The 19,789-nt window shown below is 42.8% G+C and overlaps 2 protein-coding genes across 3 annotated transcripts in view; both read left to right on the top strand.

Moving 5' to 3' along the window:
* The window catches only part of LOC135921417 (acetylcholinesterase-like), a 104,723-nt gene that overhangs the window by 53,111 nt on the left and 31,823 nt on the right, over positions 1–19,789 (top strand). The window lies entirely within an intron of this gene.
* LOC135921416 (acetylcholinesterase-like) overlaps positions 1–19,789 on the top strand; it is a 38,692-nt gene that overhangs the window by 14,369 nt on the left and 4,534 nt on the right. For both annotated transcript variants that reach the window (XM_065455771.2, XM_065455770.1), the window contains exons 2-3: positions 2,296–2,586; positions 4,377–5,599. In XM_065455771.2, coding sequence (XP_065311843.1) covers positions 2,320–2,586; positions 4,377–5,599 — 1,490 coding nt within the window. In that variant the 5' untranslated portion in view covers positions 2,296–2,319. The remainder of the gene's footprint in view (positions 1–2,295; positions 2,587–4,376; positions 5,600–19,789) is intronic.

Raw genomic sequence — 19,789 nt, 5'->3', positions numbered from 1 at the left:
CCGGACGCATCTCTTCTGGAACTCTGGGAGTTCAGACGATCAAATTGTTTTGTGTCCATCAGCCGCATTTTATAATGATTCTATTCATTTTTCTCCATATATCGCCTTTTTGCATAGCTTAATCTAAGTCACGTGACTCGTGGTTGTACACGTGGAAAATTATACGTGTTGAAAGACGAATAGCGTGTTATTATGTCTCCAGGATAGGAATTTTTGAATATTCTGCCTTTAAAATTATGGCAGTCAAGGTAAAATAACAGGAAAGTGGGCCCGCTTTGGCAATTTTTGTTGTAAAAAGCAAATATATCGTAATTGTTTTAATTCTCGCTTTTATATAGCCATTTTTCGAGCTCCGCTCCACATAAATTTTCACAGGATCTGATGGCCGTGAGCAGTGCGCGATAAGAAACGAATACGATAGAGCGAAAGAAATTCGTACGGGAAACTCGACCTGACAAATGTTTTGTTTTTGGCGTTTGCGTCCAAACGGACGGCCTGTAGGTTCTACTGAATTACGCCCGTGAAGTACGGTCAAAACCCCGCAGAATTCGGGCCGATTGACACACGGCAGATAAAGCAAACGTCGTTCTTCTTGCGTTTAAGTCGAGGAAGCCAACACCGAATATTCGTTGCTCAGATTTTAATGTGTAAATTCATGGGATGTAGCCAAATCAGCTTTAGGGAATCGTTAATGTGAAAGGAAAAACATGAAAACTGAAATTGTCGGCCACCTGAGAGTATCTCTTGAATGTAAAAAGTAACCCATACGGTGTAGGTTGCTCCCTCACGACGCCCTGCACACTTGCTTCGCCAAGTTTTCGGTGCGCGCATCCACGTCGCTAGCATCCGAGCCCATAAGTATGATGGTCCGCGTACATATGGGTGGCAAGGCAGGTTATGACAGCCAGAATGGTACTTTGAGCGATACATCAGATTGGACACGGGTTAAAAAAGGCAACCATGAAATATGGTGTTGAAGTCGTCTTTTGAGCTGAAAACCCGTCAAACCGCATTTACAATAGCGTCCATAGATCTGAACAGGCGTCCAAGACCATGTGCCACGTCAAACACACGGGACACCTCCTGGCATGCTCTGTGGGAATGGTCTACGTTATTCCACTTTCGTGGGGTGAAAAGTACTTTGGGCCGACGGGATGCTAATGGTCTACGTTATTCCACTTTCGTGGGGCGAAAAGTACTTTGGGCCGTCGGGATGCTAATACAACATACATTGAGTTTGTATTAGCGGAAGGCTGTCATGTTTGGTAAAACAGGAAGGTACTTCAACTTCTCGGTGATTTGAGCCGACATGGCTGGAAATATACATTTCTCGTAGGCATATTTATTGAAGGTGTGGTGTACGCGGCCTTCCTCTCATACAGAATGGAGTGCTCCCTATTTAATTCAGTTGAGGTGACAAATTGCGCAATGCCCAGGCCGCCTATAACCATAGCACACTTATATTTCAGCACTTCCCGCTTCATTTGTGTGGTACCAAAATAGCTGAACATTCTGTGAAAATAATATTCAAGCCTAACCCATTTAATCGCATAATGCCCTCCATCTTGCTCCTCCGCCGGCCTGCAAAAGATGGTTAAACTTGGAGTAAATATCGCACCATCCAAAATTGCTGCAGCGACTTTCGTGAGCTTTTGCCGGCTGGTAATAATGATAGCGCACGCTTGGCCAGCACCACCTGTTGAGCTCTATGTGGGCTATCGGCGCGCACAGTCACAACGCACTCTAAACCTAACAAGGGGTGGCGTTTCCACCATTTCGTGAACTGCAGTACCAACACGAGGGTACATAACTTCGGCTTAGTATTTCTTCCTGTCGCTTCGCCATAGGGCGAGATGGAATCTACACGATTCGTGTCAAGCTGCAGGATGATGACAGTGGCGATGTCTACAGTAATGGCATGGACATGAATTGGTTGATCCAAGGTCACTTTATTTATTCGTTCTTGATTCTAGGTTCAGCCAATGACTTAAAGGGTCTTCGCAGTTGCTAGCTGTGTAGAACCACTGCTTTTATTACTAAAGTAAGTGCCGCTTGGAAATAATACTATTAGCAGGCAGTGGCTCCTGTGGGAGTTCCATTTACAGCCACTTCATTTATGATTTTTATATTTAATACATAGTACGCTATGTCAGAAACTTTCTCCGCAGCATTATAGCATCACTGAAATTTGCACAAACATTCAGGGGGAACGAGTTCTAGCATTCCATGAGTAAATGCGGCATACGTGGTTCAAAGTTTTACTGCGTTGACGCCTCCTTTGCAATTTCACCCTAGGCCAAATCTGCGGCGACCAGAGCAATGGTGACCAGTGGAGCACTTCTGCCAGGCCTTTTTCTGGCTGTCGTGCTCACTGCCACGGCCGACGATGCATTCGTCGAGAGGCAGACCACGGAAGGCATGGTTCGCGGCAAGGTTATCCGTGTCCTGAACAAGACCGTCGAAGAGTACCTGGGCATTCCGTTCGCCGAGCCGCCTGTGGGAAAGCTCCGCTTTCGGCCTCCACTTTCCAAAAGACCTTGGGAAGGCACCGTAGACGCAACCGCTGGAAACACAGCCTGTACTCAGGTGGGAATCACATGAGTGCCATTGCTTGACTTGCGTGATCGCGAAGAGAGGATGGAAGGCGCACGAACTTGACATCACATTTTAGGACAGCCTACTTAAGGTGATGTAAAGAACGAAACAGACACATGCAGCCTTAGACGCAAAGTCAGCATAACACTTAAACGGAAGGTTCCGATGGTGCAGCTCAATGATGGAAACTATATGACGCCAAGTTTGTTCAAATGAGTGAAGCAACAGCTATAGAACAAGGAACGCGGACGGTATCGTCACCAGCAGTAGCTGTTGGCTTTCTGTCTTACGAGGAAAAGGCCATGTGAGTTGCTTGTTGATGGTACGATGTTAAAGAGAAGCATATGCACTGAGAAGCGTGACACATATGTAAATACATTTCAGCCTTTAATTACGTTTGTCAAAGCGGCACGCACCCATTCTAGTACACTGGCCAAGAATGGCCGGATACCCAGAGATCAAATGTTTTACCTTCGCGTGCGGGCCTGGCGGTACATACCCAGGAGCACATACTCCGAAGCACATATAGAGTAGCCGAAGCCCTTGTTTACACGGCGAGGAAATGGCTAAGATCTCCAAACCATGGAAAAGAGGCAAAGAAAGGTTCGGTTTAAAAAAAAAGGAAAAGTGTGCCGCCCCCACATAAACGGTGTCAGAACGTATGTCGTACCATGCATAGGTTTCTACGCTTTATTTTCACCTTTTAAAGCACCTTAGCCTAAATGAAAATATTGTTACGTCCAAGCGCGCAAAAGGGACGCGGGGATCAAGAAGAGAAGAGGAGAACGAAGGCTGTGCAGGGGTGATTCCTGTTGTTCGTAGCCTGCGGTTCCTGCTCTCGCACGCCTAAATAAACCCACTTGCCCCCGTGCTTGTAACAATATAATAGGCAGTAAATTAACGGCTAGCCACCTCCCAACAGCATACTGTAGTCAACATTGAGAATAAATACATCGTTTACTATCGGTGTTGATTGAGGAGATAGAGAACTATATTATCGTTGTAAGGTTAAAGGGTGAAGCCCTTAGTGCACCACTATAATGAGCCTAGCCACCAAGCTTGCACAACCTGTGGGTTTGCCTGTCTTAGCACAGCCTCCCAGCTATCCAGGTTCAGCATATAGTTGTCGTAAGCTCTGTGCCTACGGGGCAGATGTTAGCGCTCCAATCTGACATGAAATAACGTAGGGGTGCCCCCGAAGACCGGATAACGGGGACAGTATGGTGTGGGCTGGAGGACATCTAAAGAGCGGAAATTGGGGGAGGTGTTCACCGGAAATCGCCTTACAGTCACTACGTTCTCTCTCAAGAGAGAAAAAGCTAGGGTATGCTTGACTAGCTCTCTGCTCTGCGGAATGAAAATACATTTTGATTGTTGGACTTGCAGCATAAGCATGACTGAGGAAGACATAAATACCTAAACTTCAAAGGTACGAAGAAGGTAACTTTACCCTTTTCTCGTTCACTTAAGTAACCTAAAATTAGCTATTGAGATCGGTGAACATACATACAAGTAGTAAACGCCGGCAGCATATAAATCTGTACGACCAATATGGCTGTTTAGTGCAAATGTCTCAATTTACCAAGCAAAAGAGGGCGCAATGAAAGCAGAAGGCAGGGAGGTTGACCAGAATAACGTAGAAGCAGAAGAGGGAATGGCAAGCCCACCATTAGGCTCGAGGACTTCTGAGCACTACAGTGAAAAGATATGCCTTACCCTAGCGTCAGTCAAAGAACTGACTCGCTTTTTTTGTCTTTTTTGCATGTGGACTCCAAATCCAGGTGCTCTTGGACGGAATCACACTGGGCAACCTGAGCTTTACAGAAGACTGCCTCCAGTTGAACGTATGGGTCCTAGGGGTCGTGACTAACCCGGGCTCGCCTCGTCCTGTACTTGTGTGGATTCACGGAGGAGCATTCACCTTAGGCAGCGCAAATATGGGGAACTGTAGTGGATTCTTGCTGGCCGCGCTGGGCGATGTAGTCGTCGTCTCCATGAATTACCGTCTTGGCATCCTGGGCTTCATGAACGCGAACTCGCCTGAGGCGCCAGGTAATGTTGGTCTCTTGGATCAGAACATGGCTCTGAAGTGGGTGCAGCGGAACATAGGAAATTTCGGAGGTGACCCTGAGCGAGTGACGTTGTTCGGCGAGAGCGCAGGCTCAATGAGCGTACACGCTCAAATCATGTCGCCTTTAAGCCGAGGCCTCTTCAAGAGGGCAGTCTTGATGAGCGGCACAACGTACAACCTAGACACGTGGGACACAGTTCCGGAAAGCATGGTAAAGGCAGACAAGGTCGCTAACGTTGTTGGCTGCTCGAACGGTGGAACCTCCGAGCTGTCATCAAATGCGGAAGAAATCGTAGACTGCATGAGAAGCAAATCAGCCGATGAGCTCGTCAAGGCTTCTGTAGAGGTAGTGCAACCAAAGCTGATTATATTTGCGCCCACTTATCACAACGAGTTTCTTCCCAGAGATCCATTAGTGTCCCTGAAGCGCGGTTTCTTCTCATCTGTGGATGTCTTAGCTGGCGTAACTTCAGATGAAGCAGCTGCGCTTCTCCTGTACCCGTTGGTCCCCGAGCTTTTGGAGGAAGACCCTGAAGCGACTTCACCAGAGGAGCTTGTTAAGTCTCTTCGCAGCGCATTATGGCGACTGCTTAAAGATGACATACCGGATATATTAGAAACGTACACCGAGGAAGCACCAAAAGACGATAAGAACGCACTGAGACGCCAATACATCGACTATGTGTCGGACAGATTGTTCAACTGTCCCCTGCAGTTCTTCGCGGAAAAGCACAGCGAAAAGGACAACAAAGTTTTCACGTATGTGTTCGCCCACAAGACGGCGATGTTTCCACTGCCTGGATGGATGGGAGCGCCCCATGGCAGCGATGTGGCCTTCGCGTTTGGTCACCCCTACGCTGCAAATCCTGATTCTCCAGATGGTCGCATGGCTGAGGCCTTCGTGCGAATGTTGGCCAGCTTCGGCGAAAACGGGTGCGTTGCTTTTCTTATATTTACGTAGCAGAGAGTAAATGGGCTCGGCAGTAATTTTTTTCTCATAACTAACTTCCTTGCACAAGAAATATAACCAAAGTAATATAATATCGCCAACCAAGGACCCGGTACAGTTGGTTAACCAGCGAAGCTGAAAAGTGGAGCCCCGGTGTTTATCACTGGGTTAATCCCGACGGGTCGTTAAACGACGGCCTGGTAGGCAGCCGTATCCTTGGTACGCAGTTGCTGCTTGCACTCTGCTGCCCGAGCCTGCTTTTGTGCCTCGGCTGCAGCATCGGCATGGCGCAGACGATTTCGTTCCCGGTTCTGCTCGCGGCGTTGTTACGAATGACGCGGGGCCTACGCATTTAGTTCCCGGAGAAAAACTGGTGCTCTGCGCGCGCTCGGCTGTGACGGAGAGCAACTACATCACTACTGGCGCAGCTAATCCAACGCCACCTAGATAGCACAAGGCCTTTCCACGCCGATCCATAACGTCATGTTACATGGCCCAACTGCCATAGAATCTAGTGGGGATGCTCCCGAGTAGGCAGCAGTCATTTTGACGTCACCGCTTTCATCACGCTAGCCTTGTCAATGGAAATTTCGGGCCAGGTAGCGTGAAGTCATGGATCGGAGTAAACAGGCCTCGTGTTATATCGGCGGTGTTGGCTAATCACGCGCCTCTCTATCTGTTTTTTTTGTACAGGCGACGGACAGAGGGACGGATGAACGAATCGACTAGCCATGTACGGCTCCACTGTAAAAAATATACCGTGGTTAATCTTGAAGTGCGTACATTGTTCCGGAAAGCTAGAAGCGCGTACAAGAATGCTGTAAAAATAACGCTTCACTCAGCCGCCAACCCATAAATAATGCGAACTGAACACCTCAACTGGGAATCAATAATGCGAAGCAACTATATTTCATGCGAATAAACAAAGACCTGAAAAAAAGGCCCTAAAGCTTTCTGGAAATATATAAAAAGTTAAACCACTGACATTTTAGTTCCCGCATAAAATGGAATTCTACTTCTATAACGACAAGCGCTGAAAAGGTTGCCTTGTTTATTCACATTTTAAATTCATGTTTTTAGAAGGACTACTGGATGACACGTACACATCACGTTCTGCTGACTATGCCTTTGACCTCTGCATGCCTGAAATAAACATCAACGTACATGGTATGGACTATCTTTTGCAGGAAATGGACGCCTCTAAATGTATGGGTCTGGAGCGAATATTATTCTATATCCTAAAGATATGTTATGGCATCATTGCACAATATCTCTCTACATATTTCAGATATCGTACGAGGCTGGGTTGGTTCCACGGGACTGGGAAATCGCAGCTGTCAATCCCGTCTTTAAATCAGAAGCCGAGAAACTGCTGGAATATTAGAGACCTATACCTGTAACTTATGTATACTGCAAGGTTTTGGACTACATTTTATAGTCATTTATTTAAATACATTGATAGTATTAACTTTTTTACTGTCGTACAGCGTGTTTTTGTATTAGTTACTCAAGTAACACACGATTAGCTGAATTCCAACACTTTATTGGAAACAGCCTTCACTCTAAGAAAAAAGAGATTAAAAAGTGAGTCACGGCAACTTGACTCTCTTTTTTCTCCCGAAGACCCACTTTTGCGCGAGTAGAGTCAGAAAAAAGAGTCACCATTCCCGCATGGGTCGTTTGACTCTCAATAGCTCGCTAAGAGTCATGGAAGATCGCCATTCCTCTGATATTCGAGATGAGTCTGGCGAGAGAAAGATTTTAATGCAGGAGAAGAAATACCAGATAAACTCTTCTGTTTTAGGCAGGCCCTCGGGTTCCTGTCCTGGTTGTAATGCCGTGTATCATTCTTTCATCCTTGTCATGTTCTGCAATTACTTCGAACTCTATATATTGATTTTCCTTGACCATGTTTGTTGATACCTCACACGCTTAAGCGATAGCTGGATTCCCATGATAAGGAAAACTTGGATTTGTCACACTGGATTCTGACCATAAGTAAATCTAAAAAAAAGTATTGGCTACTAAAGAGAGCACAGAAAAGAGATAAGTTCAGTAGGTGCAGTCAACAGTGTCGATTGTAAATGTAATTCCGCGACTTAAACTAAATTTTGAAGATTTAAGTTCCAAAATCAATATGTTGTTATGAGGCGCACGGTAATGGAAAGCTGCAGATTTGTTTTTAGCAGCTCGGGTTATTTAACGTGTACGGAATGCACGGTATACGCGTATTTTCGCATTCTGCCCCCGTTGGAATGTGACTGCCGCGGTTGTGGTTGGACCCGTCGCGTCGAGCTCAGCAGCGCAACACCAAAGCCACTGGGCTACCGCAGTGCGTTGCGTTCCGCGGCCAGAAACAAATATTAGCGTACGCAACACTGCTTTGGAACCCCCTAGAAATATAAAAACAAAAATACAGCAGTTTCGCCCCAATGCTGCATGAACCACTGCACGAACTATTGCTCGAACCAAGGTTCGTTGTTTCATCGGCTGAATAAACTGCAGTAAACATTCGCTTACTCCTTAAATTAGGAAGCACTGGCTCACGCGCGTACGTGCAAACAACAGATCTCACTCAATGACGGCGAACACTCGCTGTCACAGCGTTGGCGTGACGAAGGGCGCGAACAGAGCGGACCGAACGCTTCTGCTGCCTCTTCCGTCAAAGCGTCTCCGCAAAATTGCGTTATCTGAGCGCCCCCCCCCTCCCCCCAGCTTTGCGTCCATCGGAAATTATCACCAAAACAGAGCGAGGGTGGCGCAAGACCGGGCTAGAGCAACGGCTAGAGGAGGAGAAGCGCGCTAAACTAGCGCATCCCTCTCCCGGCTTGCGCGCGTTTTATCACGTGACCTCCTATAGGTACTTGGGGCGCCCATCGAGCCCGGCTCAGCCTCAAACACTTCCTTTAACGCGCACAGCCAACGGCGCGGGATAGGATCTTATCGCACTTGACTTTATACGAAAGCTCACGGTAACACCGACAGATATATTTCGACGGTTGTGTCCATATAATTGCTATCGCAAAATTCGCAATAAATAGAAATTTTCACTAAGGACCAACCACGCTGCTTCTCCATGTCTTGAGAGAGCGGTGAACGATAGTTCTAGAAAATCTGTTGCTAAATCTCCGCCAAATGACTACGCTCGCATTTGGTGACAACGGCACACAGTCGCAAGAACTTGTGGAGGAAATACCGGAGTTCTGGCAGCTTCAGGTGCACTAGATTATTCAGTAACATGGGCGGCTTTGTAGTTCTACCTCACATCAGAGCAAACTGCACTCGACAGAAATAAAGGGCAGCCGCACCGTTATAGCTAAGCAAATTAAGGACAATTACGCCGCGTCTTCACACTTCGAGCATGCTCCGACGGCCCCCCGATAGATATTTCAAACGTAACCACGCTCGGACGGGCAAATTTTGCTTCTGCCAAGTGAACGTAGCGGGCATTTCAACACGCGTGTTAAATTCATGGCTGTTTCATTCGTGAACATTACTTAAGTGACGTAAAATTATCAGTGAGCAAAACAGTTTTTATTTCAACGCGAGGAAACAAAACCGAAACTAGCGCAACTGTTTTGCTCAGTTGTGCAGATACAAAATGATCCAAAGCCGAAGCCGTCAATAGCATGACGCCATTTTAAAGTTGCGCTGTATCACGCGCGAGTGCGTTGTCGTTGAGTGGTTCTGAAATCACTGCGTTAGGGGCGACTGCAACCAAGCGTTTCGGCAAGTTACGTTGGGAGCTTCTGTCCGTGCTGTGTGATTTCGACGAGGGGACCGCCGCCAGCAGCAGCGTATCGCCGACTTCGTCTTTCGGTTTGCACTGCATCTTTCATTGTGATATGGGAGATTTCAACGGACAGAGACGACCAGATGCATACGAACCACTACCAGCGGGGACCTGTGACCTGTGCCATATTTCTCTTAACGTCTCAGGTAAGCATATCAGCTTTTGTTCCGAGTTTACAAACGGCGGGGACTCGGCCCTTCCGGTGTGGCTACATTTTGCGCCACGTTTCTCTTGGCAGTTCACAGACGTTTCTTGGGCATGCGTGCGCGTATGTATGCGAAAATACTACTGGCAGATGGAAGCCTCAGGAGAGCAACTGAAATTATTGCAAAGCTGTACTGCCAGGAGAAACACCGTTCTTAACGACTCCGGTGACGAGTGGCCTGTCGCATCGAAAAATCCGTATAATATCAAGTACTGCGTAACTTGAAGTGTAGTACAATACTAGCACCAGTGTGAGTTTCGCTGGCGAAGACAGGTAGTCGAAAAGACAGCTTGTGTATTCCGAAGATTTACTAGCGCTTTAGGTATATTACCGCGAATAATAAAAGCGCTACAACGCTGTATGGCAGTGTCAGGCGATGTGGCAGCACAGATATCTTAAGAGCGGTAAAGCGGCTGCATGCACAAGCGAACAGACACAGCGCTTTAAAAGCGCTGAAACAGAAAAAAATTTATGTGCATTTGGCTGTAAGTAGAAAACACAAAACACGTTAGCTGACAATCTAAGCCGATGTATAATGTTATTATTTTTTATGTAATCTTTATTTTCATGGTGGTAAATATTTAAAAGCATGAATTTGCTGCAACCTTTATATAGTAAATCCTACTAGGCGTACAAAACCTGGCTGTGTTATGCACAGAAGTTGTGGTATTCCTACTGGATTTTTTATTTTGAGTCCGGTGTTTTATGAAAAAGAGGGTCTTTTTATTTGTAGTCTTATGTTAGTGCAGATATTTGGCAAGCAGAAATGAATTGATTGCAAAGTGGTACCTCCTGGTGATCTGCATATAAGCCCAAGTTTATGCTGTCTTGGCTATTGTAATGTGCATATAACAATTTTAAGTATATACTGCTATAGTTGGCTTAGTCACTGTCGTGTATTTTGTAAAAGTAGAAGGCTATGATTATTTTACTGTTTTCATGCAGAAATACTTTTCTTTCTTGTACCAAGAAACGCTCACAGCATTGAATGAAATGAAGTGTGGTGTATTATTCTGCTAATTTAATAAAGGAAATTTCGTCTGCACTGCATCAGAGATTAGTTTACTTTCTTTTACTAAACAATGTGTTATCTCCTCTGCTACTGCTGTTCTGTGTATTTTTGTAATTTTGAAATGTACTTTATTTTAGGTATTCAAGAAATGCCAACATCCAGAAGATGCCATCTTATCCAGCACGTTATGAGTGAGACAGATCATAGCAGGCACTTTCGCATATCTCATTAGCATATGCTATTTGTTGTAATTTTTGTGTCCACTTTCCTGGCCTTTATTCATTTCAGCATTATTGTGCAAAGGGAAATGCTTTTACATCGAGATAGAGTAATCGTCCAAAGGAGAAACATGGCTGGAGGAGACGCACACATAAGCCTCGTTTGTCCGTATCTCTATGTTGAGCAGTTACTCTGTCATTGTCTACCAACAAGCCCAAGTTCTTCATCAGCTACATTTACTAATTCTCCGTTATTACAATTTCATTGATACAACATTGAAAGTACAGAGGTGCACAGGAAGACAGAGACTTGAAATGATGAAGAGGCGTAGAACAAGGAGCATCGCTGGAGCCAATGTTTCGACAAAGAGAAGGAGATAAGTTTTCTTGTCAAAACATTAGCTCCAGTAAAATTTCTTGTTCTATCACTATTTATGATTAAAAGACAGCATTATTGCTCTTGCTGAAGTATTATGCATTATGGAATAAAAATTAGCAGGGTTAAATGTCAGGAATGTGAAATTTCTTGTGTATTTTAATGCTACAGTGAAAGCCAGAAAAACAAGATGTAGAGAACCACATTGTTATTTGTCACTACCCAGTTTGGCCAGCTTCATCAGAGCATGCACTTTGTTGCATTATCGACCACTGGAATTCATTAATTGAATTGCTTCGTGATTACTTATATTTAGAGATGCTGAACTTGTTTTAATGCAGCTTAACATAGTGCGTGTAAAAATATACAATGACATTTTAAGAGGCTTGCAGTTGACTAGCAGATCATTTGATGGTATGAGCTCGGGTTTCCACTGAGCTTCCATGCACAAATCGGATGCACATTCTTTTTTTTTCATTGCTTGGATTTTCATAAGCATGAGTACCATTTCTTCTTTGTCGATGTTCTAGTTGTGTTGTAGGACCTAACTGTTTACATTTATTTGTATTGGTATCCATGTTACACAGACAGCTGAATTTTTCTTGTAAATTGTGACATGTTAGGACTAAGAGCATTTGTGCAAATTTGCTGCAGGTACACTCTGGTGGCTCCCGCCCTTGCATCCTACCACCACTGTGTCCTGACTACGTCCACTAGAGAGTTCGAAGCCTTTGGCGGCTCCTGCCACTGCGTCCTGCCACCACCGTGTCCTGACTACGTCCACTAGGGAGTTGACAGCCTTCGTGATGATGCCAAGCAGGCTGGAAGCCGACAGAAAGATTAAGGTAAATACATGTGATTAAGTGGCAACTTTTTGAGTGAAGTGGCTTGTAGCCACTCAGCAATGAAAGAGTTAACTTCAAAGCAGTTTAGACTCCCTGCTATCTGTGCAGGGATGCTCAAGTCCACGTAGTTTGCCTTAGCCGCCAAAAGGCTATGTGGATTACACGAAATGCGCTGCAAATTTTGAAACCAGTAGGAGACCACTTGTACAATTTTTTTTCTTGCTTAACAAAAAACTGCTCTGATAAAGCTTTAGCAATCTAAAAACAATACAGTGTACACTCATACATGGTAGTGGGCATAAATTTACTAGGACTGCCTCAGTAGTAAGTATGCCGATAAACACACCAAAACTGACTTTTTTTGCTTGTTCATCCTCATCTCTGTGCACTGCTGCATAAATTATGTTCCTGAAACCAGTTTTTGCATGCAGCACAACTCCTAAATATGTGGATTACATAAATTTGCAGCTTTTGCTGTAAGCCAGATTCATGAAAATAAAGTTAATAGGCCATTTTGTCCATTTTTAATGACCCATAATAAACTGAGCAGTGGCTAATAAGCAGTTCAATTTTTGGTGTAAGGCCTCTCTTTATTGTCCTGAAAAATTTGGCCCCCTTATTGAAGGAACCAATTTTTCTGCTATGCCTTTTATGATGCATAGATTGGTGCATTACACAAAATCTCACTTAGTGCTTGCGCCAGTAAAAAAACTTTTTAAGTTAAGTATTTCTTGAAATTAACATTTGCGCTATATTGAAGGGCCTCCAGTTTTTCAAAAAAAAATTTCAAGTGGTCGTGTGCCAGGTTGGTACAGCTCGCATGGAATAGCCTACTTACACAAATAGGGAGGGCCATGCCCTCCGTGGTTGCTCAGTGGCTGTGTTGGGCTGCTGAGCACGAGGTCGTGTGATCGAACCCCGGCCACGGCGGCCGCATTTCGATAGGGTTGAAATGCGAAAACACCCGTGTACTTAGATTTAGGTGCACATTAAAGAACCCCAGGCGGTCGAACTTTCCGGAGTCCTCCACTACGGCGTGCCTCAAGATCAGAAAGTGGTTTTAGCAAGTAAAACCCCATAATTTTAAGTTTTTTTAGGGAGGGCAAAGTAAACTTGACTTTATGTTAAGATACTATTATTGATCTACAAAAGACAAAATGAAACATTCCATCCTATAAGCAGCTCTTCACACTCATTTACACTTTTGCACATTTTTATACCTGAAGTCTGGTGGCTTGTGTCTGTTTTCATTATCTGCTATGTGTCGATGGTAAACTTCAGGTTTGCCCTATGGTGAAGAATATTGTGGTGCTTATAGATATCGATCTATGTTTTTCAGGTTGCCTCGAAATTTTACCAAAGCCGTACCACACACTCGGGCAAGGCCTTTTTGCAAATGGCTTATAACCAGGCTCAACGCATGAGTGTCGAGTGAGTCTGGAGATCAAGGCAACCTGCTGTGCAACCAGCATGCAACCTTTGGTGGCCCCTCTACATGTTCCACCTATTTCACAGCTGCACCTCAGCCGCAACTTATCCAAACAGCATCACCAACTGTGGTCACTCATCGAACCAGGGATGAATGTTGGGGTGGAGTGATTTGAAGAGACATTCTATTTGTCTCTTGAAATTCTTAGCAAATACTTGTGTTATTATAATTAATATGTGTCTTTAGTGCCGAGTTTTTATGGTTCCTTTCTATTAGAATTCTCACCATCGATTCCTGGTATTATAATGTGTGTCTTTATGCCCAGTTTTTCGTAGTTGTTTCATACTTGTTTATGTAATTGATAGGTTCATACTTGTTATACAGAAGGCTAAAATGCAAACTTACAGCATTTTTTTTCTTTCTTTTGATAATCTACAGCACTGCAAAGGGTTCAAGAAATGTAACCTAACGTGGGCTCTTGTGCAGGAAAAATTTAAGAGCAATATAGAGTACTTATTTCAAACACCCATTATTCTTGGAAAAGTCAAGAATATAGGAGCACAAAAAAGAAAATATTAAACTAGAGAAACATGAGTTCCCCTCATAAGTCTGATAATAATGCGACTTCCTTTCACTGCAAAGATACCAGTAATGTACTCGCATACAAGGTTTCAAACAAGAAAGCTATGATGCCCTTGGCATTTCTCAGTGCCTATTTGCCACACTGACGAATGTCAAAGGCATCGTAGGTTTCATGCACACATTGGTTGTGTTACACTTTTGAGTATTGCATTTCTCAAACACAAAGGTTTACAGCAGTGCTTTAAATAGCAAGTGCATTTCCTAATTTATTAGTACAAGAGTAACAGTACAGATCATGTAAAAATTATTTTACAGACTATATGTCCATGGATGCACGCTTCTGATGACATAGCAGTGACGTGTTCGTGGGGTGAATGTCTTTATTTCAGATTTAAATATTGGCTTCCAGGTCTGGGTTAGTCTCCTACACTGAGTAGTCTAGGTCAGAGCCCATTTACGAGAGAAAGTGAATTAAACTAGGAATTATAAACCTCAAAAGATCTTGTTTAGGACACCAATAAGACAATCAGCAAGGTTCTTTGGTTATTCATTTCCAAATTTGTGAGGATATATTTTATCACTGGTTTCAATATTGTGAAAACAAGTATTTGTTTATTGTCACACTAGAGTTGGCTGCCCCCATTTGTATACAACCCCTTTACAGGCTAAAAATTCAGTGTGTTACCCTATTTACTCGCATAATGATCGCACTTTTTTGTAAAAAAAATTGACTCAAATTCAGGGGTGCGATCATTACGCCGGTTAAATTTCCCGCAAAAAGAAAAAAATATATTATCTGGCATTTACTACGGGATGACAACAGGTCAACAAATAGGCGGCTGCTGCTGTATGTAGTGCAGGACACGAAAAAAAACGGTGGCCGGCAGAGCAAGCCGAACGCGCTGATTGCGTTTTTCTTCTCGTCAGTACATTACAGTGCATTCAAACAGTTTCTTCCATATTAGTAATGAATAACATCGGCGAGTTTGCGGCAATAACATAGCCATGCCCACTTTGAGGGGACAGAGATGGGCGCGCTTAGCTCTGCCAGTGACATAGGAACACATGGTGGGCATGCTGCGGAAACTGCGGCATTTGTCTTCACCACTATCCTAATGTGGCACGTTTCCGCTAAGGGTGGGCGAATATCTTAGCTGCGTTACAAACGTCGGCGAATGAATAGGGTACACTTCTAACATATCAGTGTAAACGTGGCTGCTATCATTGCCGCTCGCGATTTGTTGCGTGCCCACAAGTGCACATGAGCAGAATCGAAAGAGCCTTTTTTGTTGTTTTTGTTGACCACAACCATTATAAAGCCTACACATAATAAAGGAAAGTTTGGTTGTAGCTTTTTTTGTCGTAGAAATGCAGAAAGTGATGAAAGGAATGAAATGGGGCATCTGCTTAAGAAAGTTTTTTGCATGCAGTCTGCTTGGTTTGACTTGGAGTCGTTCGCATAGCAGTTGACAGATGGTAAGCGCGATCATTATTAGCTAGATTTGGCACATGACACATCGCTGCGGCAAGTTCGGGGTGAAATCGTTACATGGGAAATTTTAAAAATCGAATTTTGACGACAAAATTTAGGAGTGCGATCATTACGCGAGTGCAATCTCTATGCGAGTAAATACGGTAATAGGCTGGTTTTGGTTTCGTGCACTCTATGTTAAGGGATGCAAATGGTGACATACAACAGAATGCAAAAATGACTAATGAATTCAAGCAGGGCATGGGGCTTTTTAGGCAGATGCGTGCGTGTGCTATTTATAAAGCTCCCCATGGTATGCCTGAAGGCATTTTCTAACACTTTGGTAGAATACACTGACACCCCCTTATTAACTCTTCGAAACAACTCTTTTATATATTTGTACTAGAGATTTGAATATACTGTCATTCATAAAGTGTTTTATTAGATTTGAATTGTCATTTATTTTTGTGTAGCTGCTGTTTTTCAGTTATGTCCTACACAGTGGCAAAATACTTTTGTGGGCACTTTCCTGTGTATAAAATTTTCAGAAATAGCTTCATGCTGTATCTTATTTAGCTACTCGTATACTGCAAAGTGGTGATACCTATCCAAACGGCTTGTACAATTACTGGAACTATGCAAAAATATATTAGGCCACATTAAATAATTTTACAGATTGCAAATTCAATTAGATATCAGCATTCTGCATATCTTGAAGAGTCCGTATGCCAAATTTCGAAGTATAGGACAACTATAAGTGCATAAGGTTATTCTCATGCTATTGTGAGAAAATGTTTTTGAAGTATACTCAATCGTTTTTTTTTTCACAATAGCATGAGAAGTATGCAAGATTAGTAGGCAGGCCTCTCTGCCTGCCTACCAATTTTGCATACTTCTAGTAACTTTACATGCTCTTTGAATAGATATCGGCACTTTGCAGTCTACAAAGAGCTGAGGTAGCTACAGCACACTGCTTTTTGTGAAAATTTACACAAGAAAGTGCCCGCAAAGATCAGTGTATTTCCCCATTGTGTAGGACATAACTCAAGAAGCAGCTAAAGAAATACTAATGACATATATGACATCTGCATGAAGAACTCTACAATTTGCTCTCTTTTCAAGCCTCTAGCAGGAATAATAAGACTGTTTCGAGTAATATTCAATCAGCAAAACATGCCCCTTGCTATAGTGACCTACAACCTAGAAACGCAAATTGAACGCAAGTCTTTTTGTTGAAGCGACTCTGCGCTGTCTTCCCAAGGGCTTCTGTTAAACACTGAAATTTCCTGCATTTACCAGAAGTGCAATACTCAAATGTTTGTGTATGTGCAATTGGTATTGGCAAACTAACAGAAAAAAAGACAGTTCTGTGAAATGAAGAATTGACTATAACTTTGTTCGACATTTACATTTTGACTCCATATCTTTGTTTTGTGCTTTGTACTGAGTGTTTCAGCAGTGACTGCCGCTAAAAATTGAACATAACTGCTTCATGACAATGCGACAATTTTCGCTAACAGAAATTTATAGCACTGGCAGGCATTATAATTACCGTACTCAATAACGTCTACTTTGTAAGAACTCAGACTAGCACCAGTTCCGAGATACACAACCCAAAAAGACATGATCAGAAAGGTTTATCTTCCACACAGAATTGTCCCATAAAGCTTACAAAATGTTTTGTGGCTAAGTAATATCTGCAACAGCAAAGCATGTTCCACCAAGTATGGCGATAAATATTTCAGAGCTGTCAGTCTGAGGACTCCTACAAACTAACAATACCTTCAGCACTGACTAGCCTCAATAATAGGAGGTCAGCCATTTTGCTGAAATTAATAAAACTTCAATTGTGATCTTGTTTACGAAAACATTTGCAATTGTAATTCAGTTCTAGTATCTGTCACTTTTGTAAATATTTTCCAATTAGTTTTTCAGACTACAATTTTTGGTAATAGAGGTATTCATTGCAGAAAGATCTAGTACATGGCACTTAATAATAAAGGTACTGGTCATCGTAGACTTTCTGTTGCACAGCTGTTTCTTGAAATCTGAAAGGATGTATCCGCCTCCTTATGTAAGCTAGAAACGGAAATCTGTCAGTATGTTTTGTTTAAAATACAGCTGATCAACCCGATAGTTAGGCTACTTGCCAAATATAAATTACAACGATAATAGTGAAGGACCATAATAACAGAGTGATGCTGACTCATAACTATGCCCAGCTACATCCACGCAGCTGTGCCATACAATGTGCATGTGTTCAGAAGAGCCAAATGCCCCAGAGAGAAAGCAACAGTAACTCATTGTTTGTCATCTTGTTCAAGCAGATTATGCGCTAGCTGTAATTTATGCTCAGTAAATACATAAATCAGTCATGTCAGGTGTCTTACTTTAGGTTGCAAGTTCGAAGTTCTTGTAATCTTGCTTGTTTTTATTTTGTTTTCTTTGTGAGAATGAATCACTTGGTTGCCTTCGCACATATTCTCAAAACTTTCATCACTGGGAATCAGGAAATTTAATTTGCATATGAAATTCCCTGTTACTAATTTGTTAGGCTTTGAGCTTAATTCTCTTATCTTTTATATGTTTATCCACCAAGTAGTCTTATCGTTCATTGAAACATATCCATGTAATGCAGAGAGGGCACCCAAAATATAAATATCTCTTCTTGCTTTCTACCCTGCTCTGGTGTTTTCAAAACCTAGCATTGGTGCAATAGCCTGTCTGCAGAAAAGTAGTAAAGTGGCTAAATTTAAAGGTCAACAACATAATTAAGATACAAAGCAAAAATATAAGTTCGCAATTGTCCCCCATAACGAGAGTTCTGCTTAGAATTTAAAAAAAAAATTGACATCCTGCTGTGGTGTGAGAATTGCTTTGGGTTCCAAGGGGACTACGTAGCACCTGTACTAGTGTATACAAAGCAAAAAAAAAGATCACTCCAGATTGGAGCGGCAGTGGGAAGTCAGGCACAGATGCTTTATTTCACGCCCCATTAATGTGGTTTATCATCTGCTCCTGTTGTATGGGAATGCATACATTGGGAAGACAATCCTTTGCGCCATTGTTACCTTAGCGGGACACCAGAGAAAGGCAGAAGTCGAGAACAGGTATTCACACTTGGTTGCCCACAGTGTGTTATTTGGATGTGTTTCACTCTACAAAAGACTACTGTGGTAGGTAATCATAATGACAAAGACAAAAGAATTAAAAGAGGTATGTGTCTGTCATCCGTCCGTGACCTCCAGTGTTTATAGAAACACTTCTTTGTGTATATGTGCCAAGCCGTAGGGAGGCTTTACGTAACTCAGTCATGCTTGCTAAGCTAAAGATTGGAATAAGGAAAATCACAAGAACATTGTATGAGTGATTTATAAATGTGGCACCTAAAGTAACTTATTCATGTATGTCCTGAGGATAGATTACAGCCAGTGCATAATGTGCTCTTACAGGATGACTTGTGATGAGGAAAAGAAGCCTTCCTCCCATCTTCCTCTTTGTTTCTTTTGGATCTTTGTGCACTATGTGTATTGTTACAGCTGCGTGCATGCAGCTGGGTATAGTTTGTTTGTGTTCTGCTTCCCCTCTTGTACTCGTCATTCATGCGCTATCTTTGCCGTAACAAAATACAGCTGCCTGTGCTACTTATTTTGTCAACGTGTTTGGATTATGGAAAGTTTTGTATTAGCGGTTATTTCTACCTGTGAAATTGTCTGTGTCAGCTATTTTACTTAGTCTTGCAAAAGTATGCTTCTCAACATAAATAAATTATCAGTGTAAGTGTTGCTGTATTTATTTTTGTAATTTTGTCAGTTATGAGGTTTTTATACACTGTTGCATGTTGTATGACAGAATAAAATTGATGCACAACTTTTTAATGTGGTGTTTTTCAGATCAATTTTCATGACGCTAACATGCACAAATTGTGTGGGAAAAAGTGCCAACAAGAGTACCATAAGGTAAGACAGCTGTTTTTACTATTAGACTGGATTATCAATTGCCAACCAGTTGTTTTCAGCAAGCATAGCATAATGCATAGATAATGTAATCTAAGTTGGAATATTGTTTTTATTGCACTTCATTATATCGGTCTCCTTTGTACATAAGTGCAGCCTCTCTTATTTGTTATGTGTAGCTTACTTGCTTAGAATGTTAAGTCGTAAGTTAAGTCTTTTAGAACAGGGAAATAGGTTGAACTTATGAATATTTTGACATATTATAAGAGACTTGTGCGGTGGTGAAT

Source organism: Dermacentor albipictus, chromosome 10 (assembly GCF_038994185.2).
Source record: "Dermacentor albipictus isolate Rhodes 1998 colony chromosome 10, USDA_Dalb.pri_finalv2, whole genome shotgun sequence".
Classification (NCBI taxonomy): Eukaryota; Metazoa; Arthropoda; class Arachnida; order Ixodida; family Ixodidae; genus Dermacentor; species Dermacentor albipictus.
This window is presented reverse-complemented; position numbering and strand designations above follow the sequence as displayed.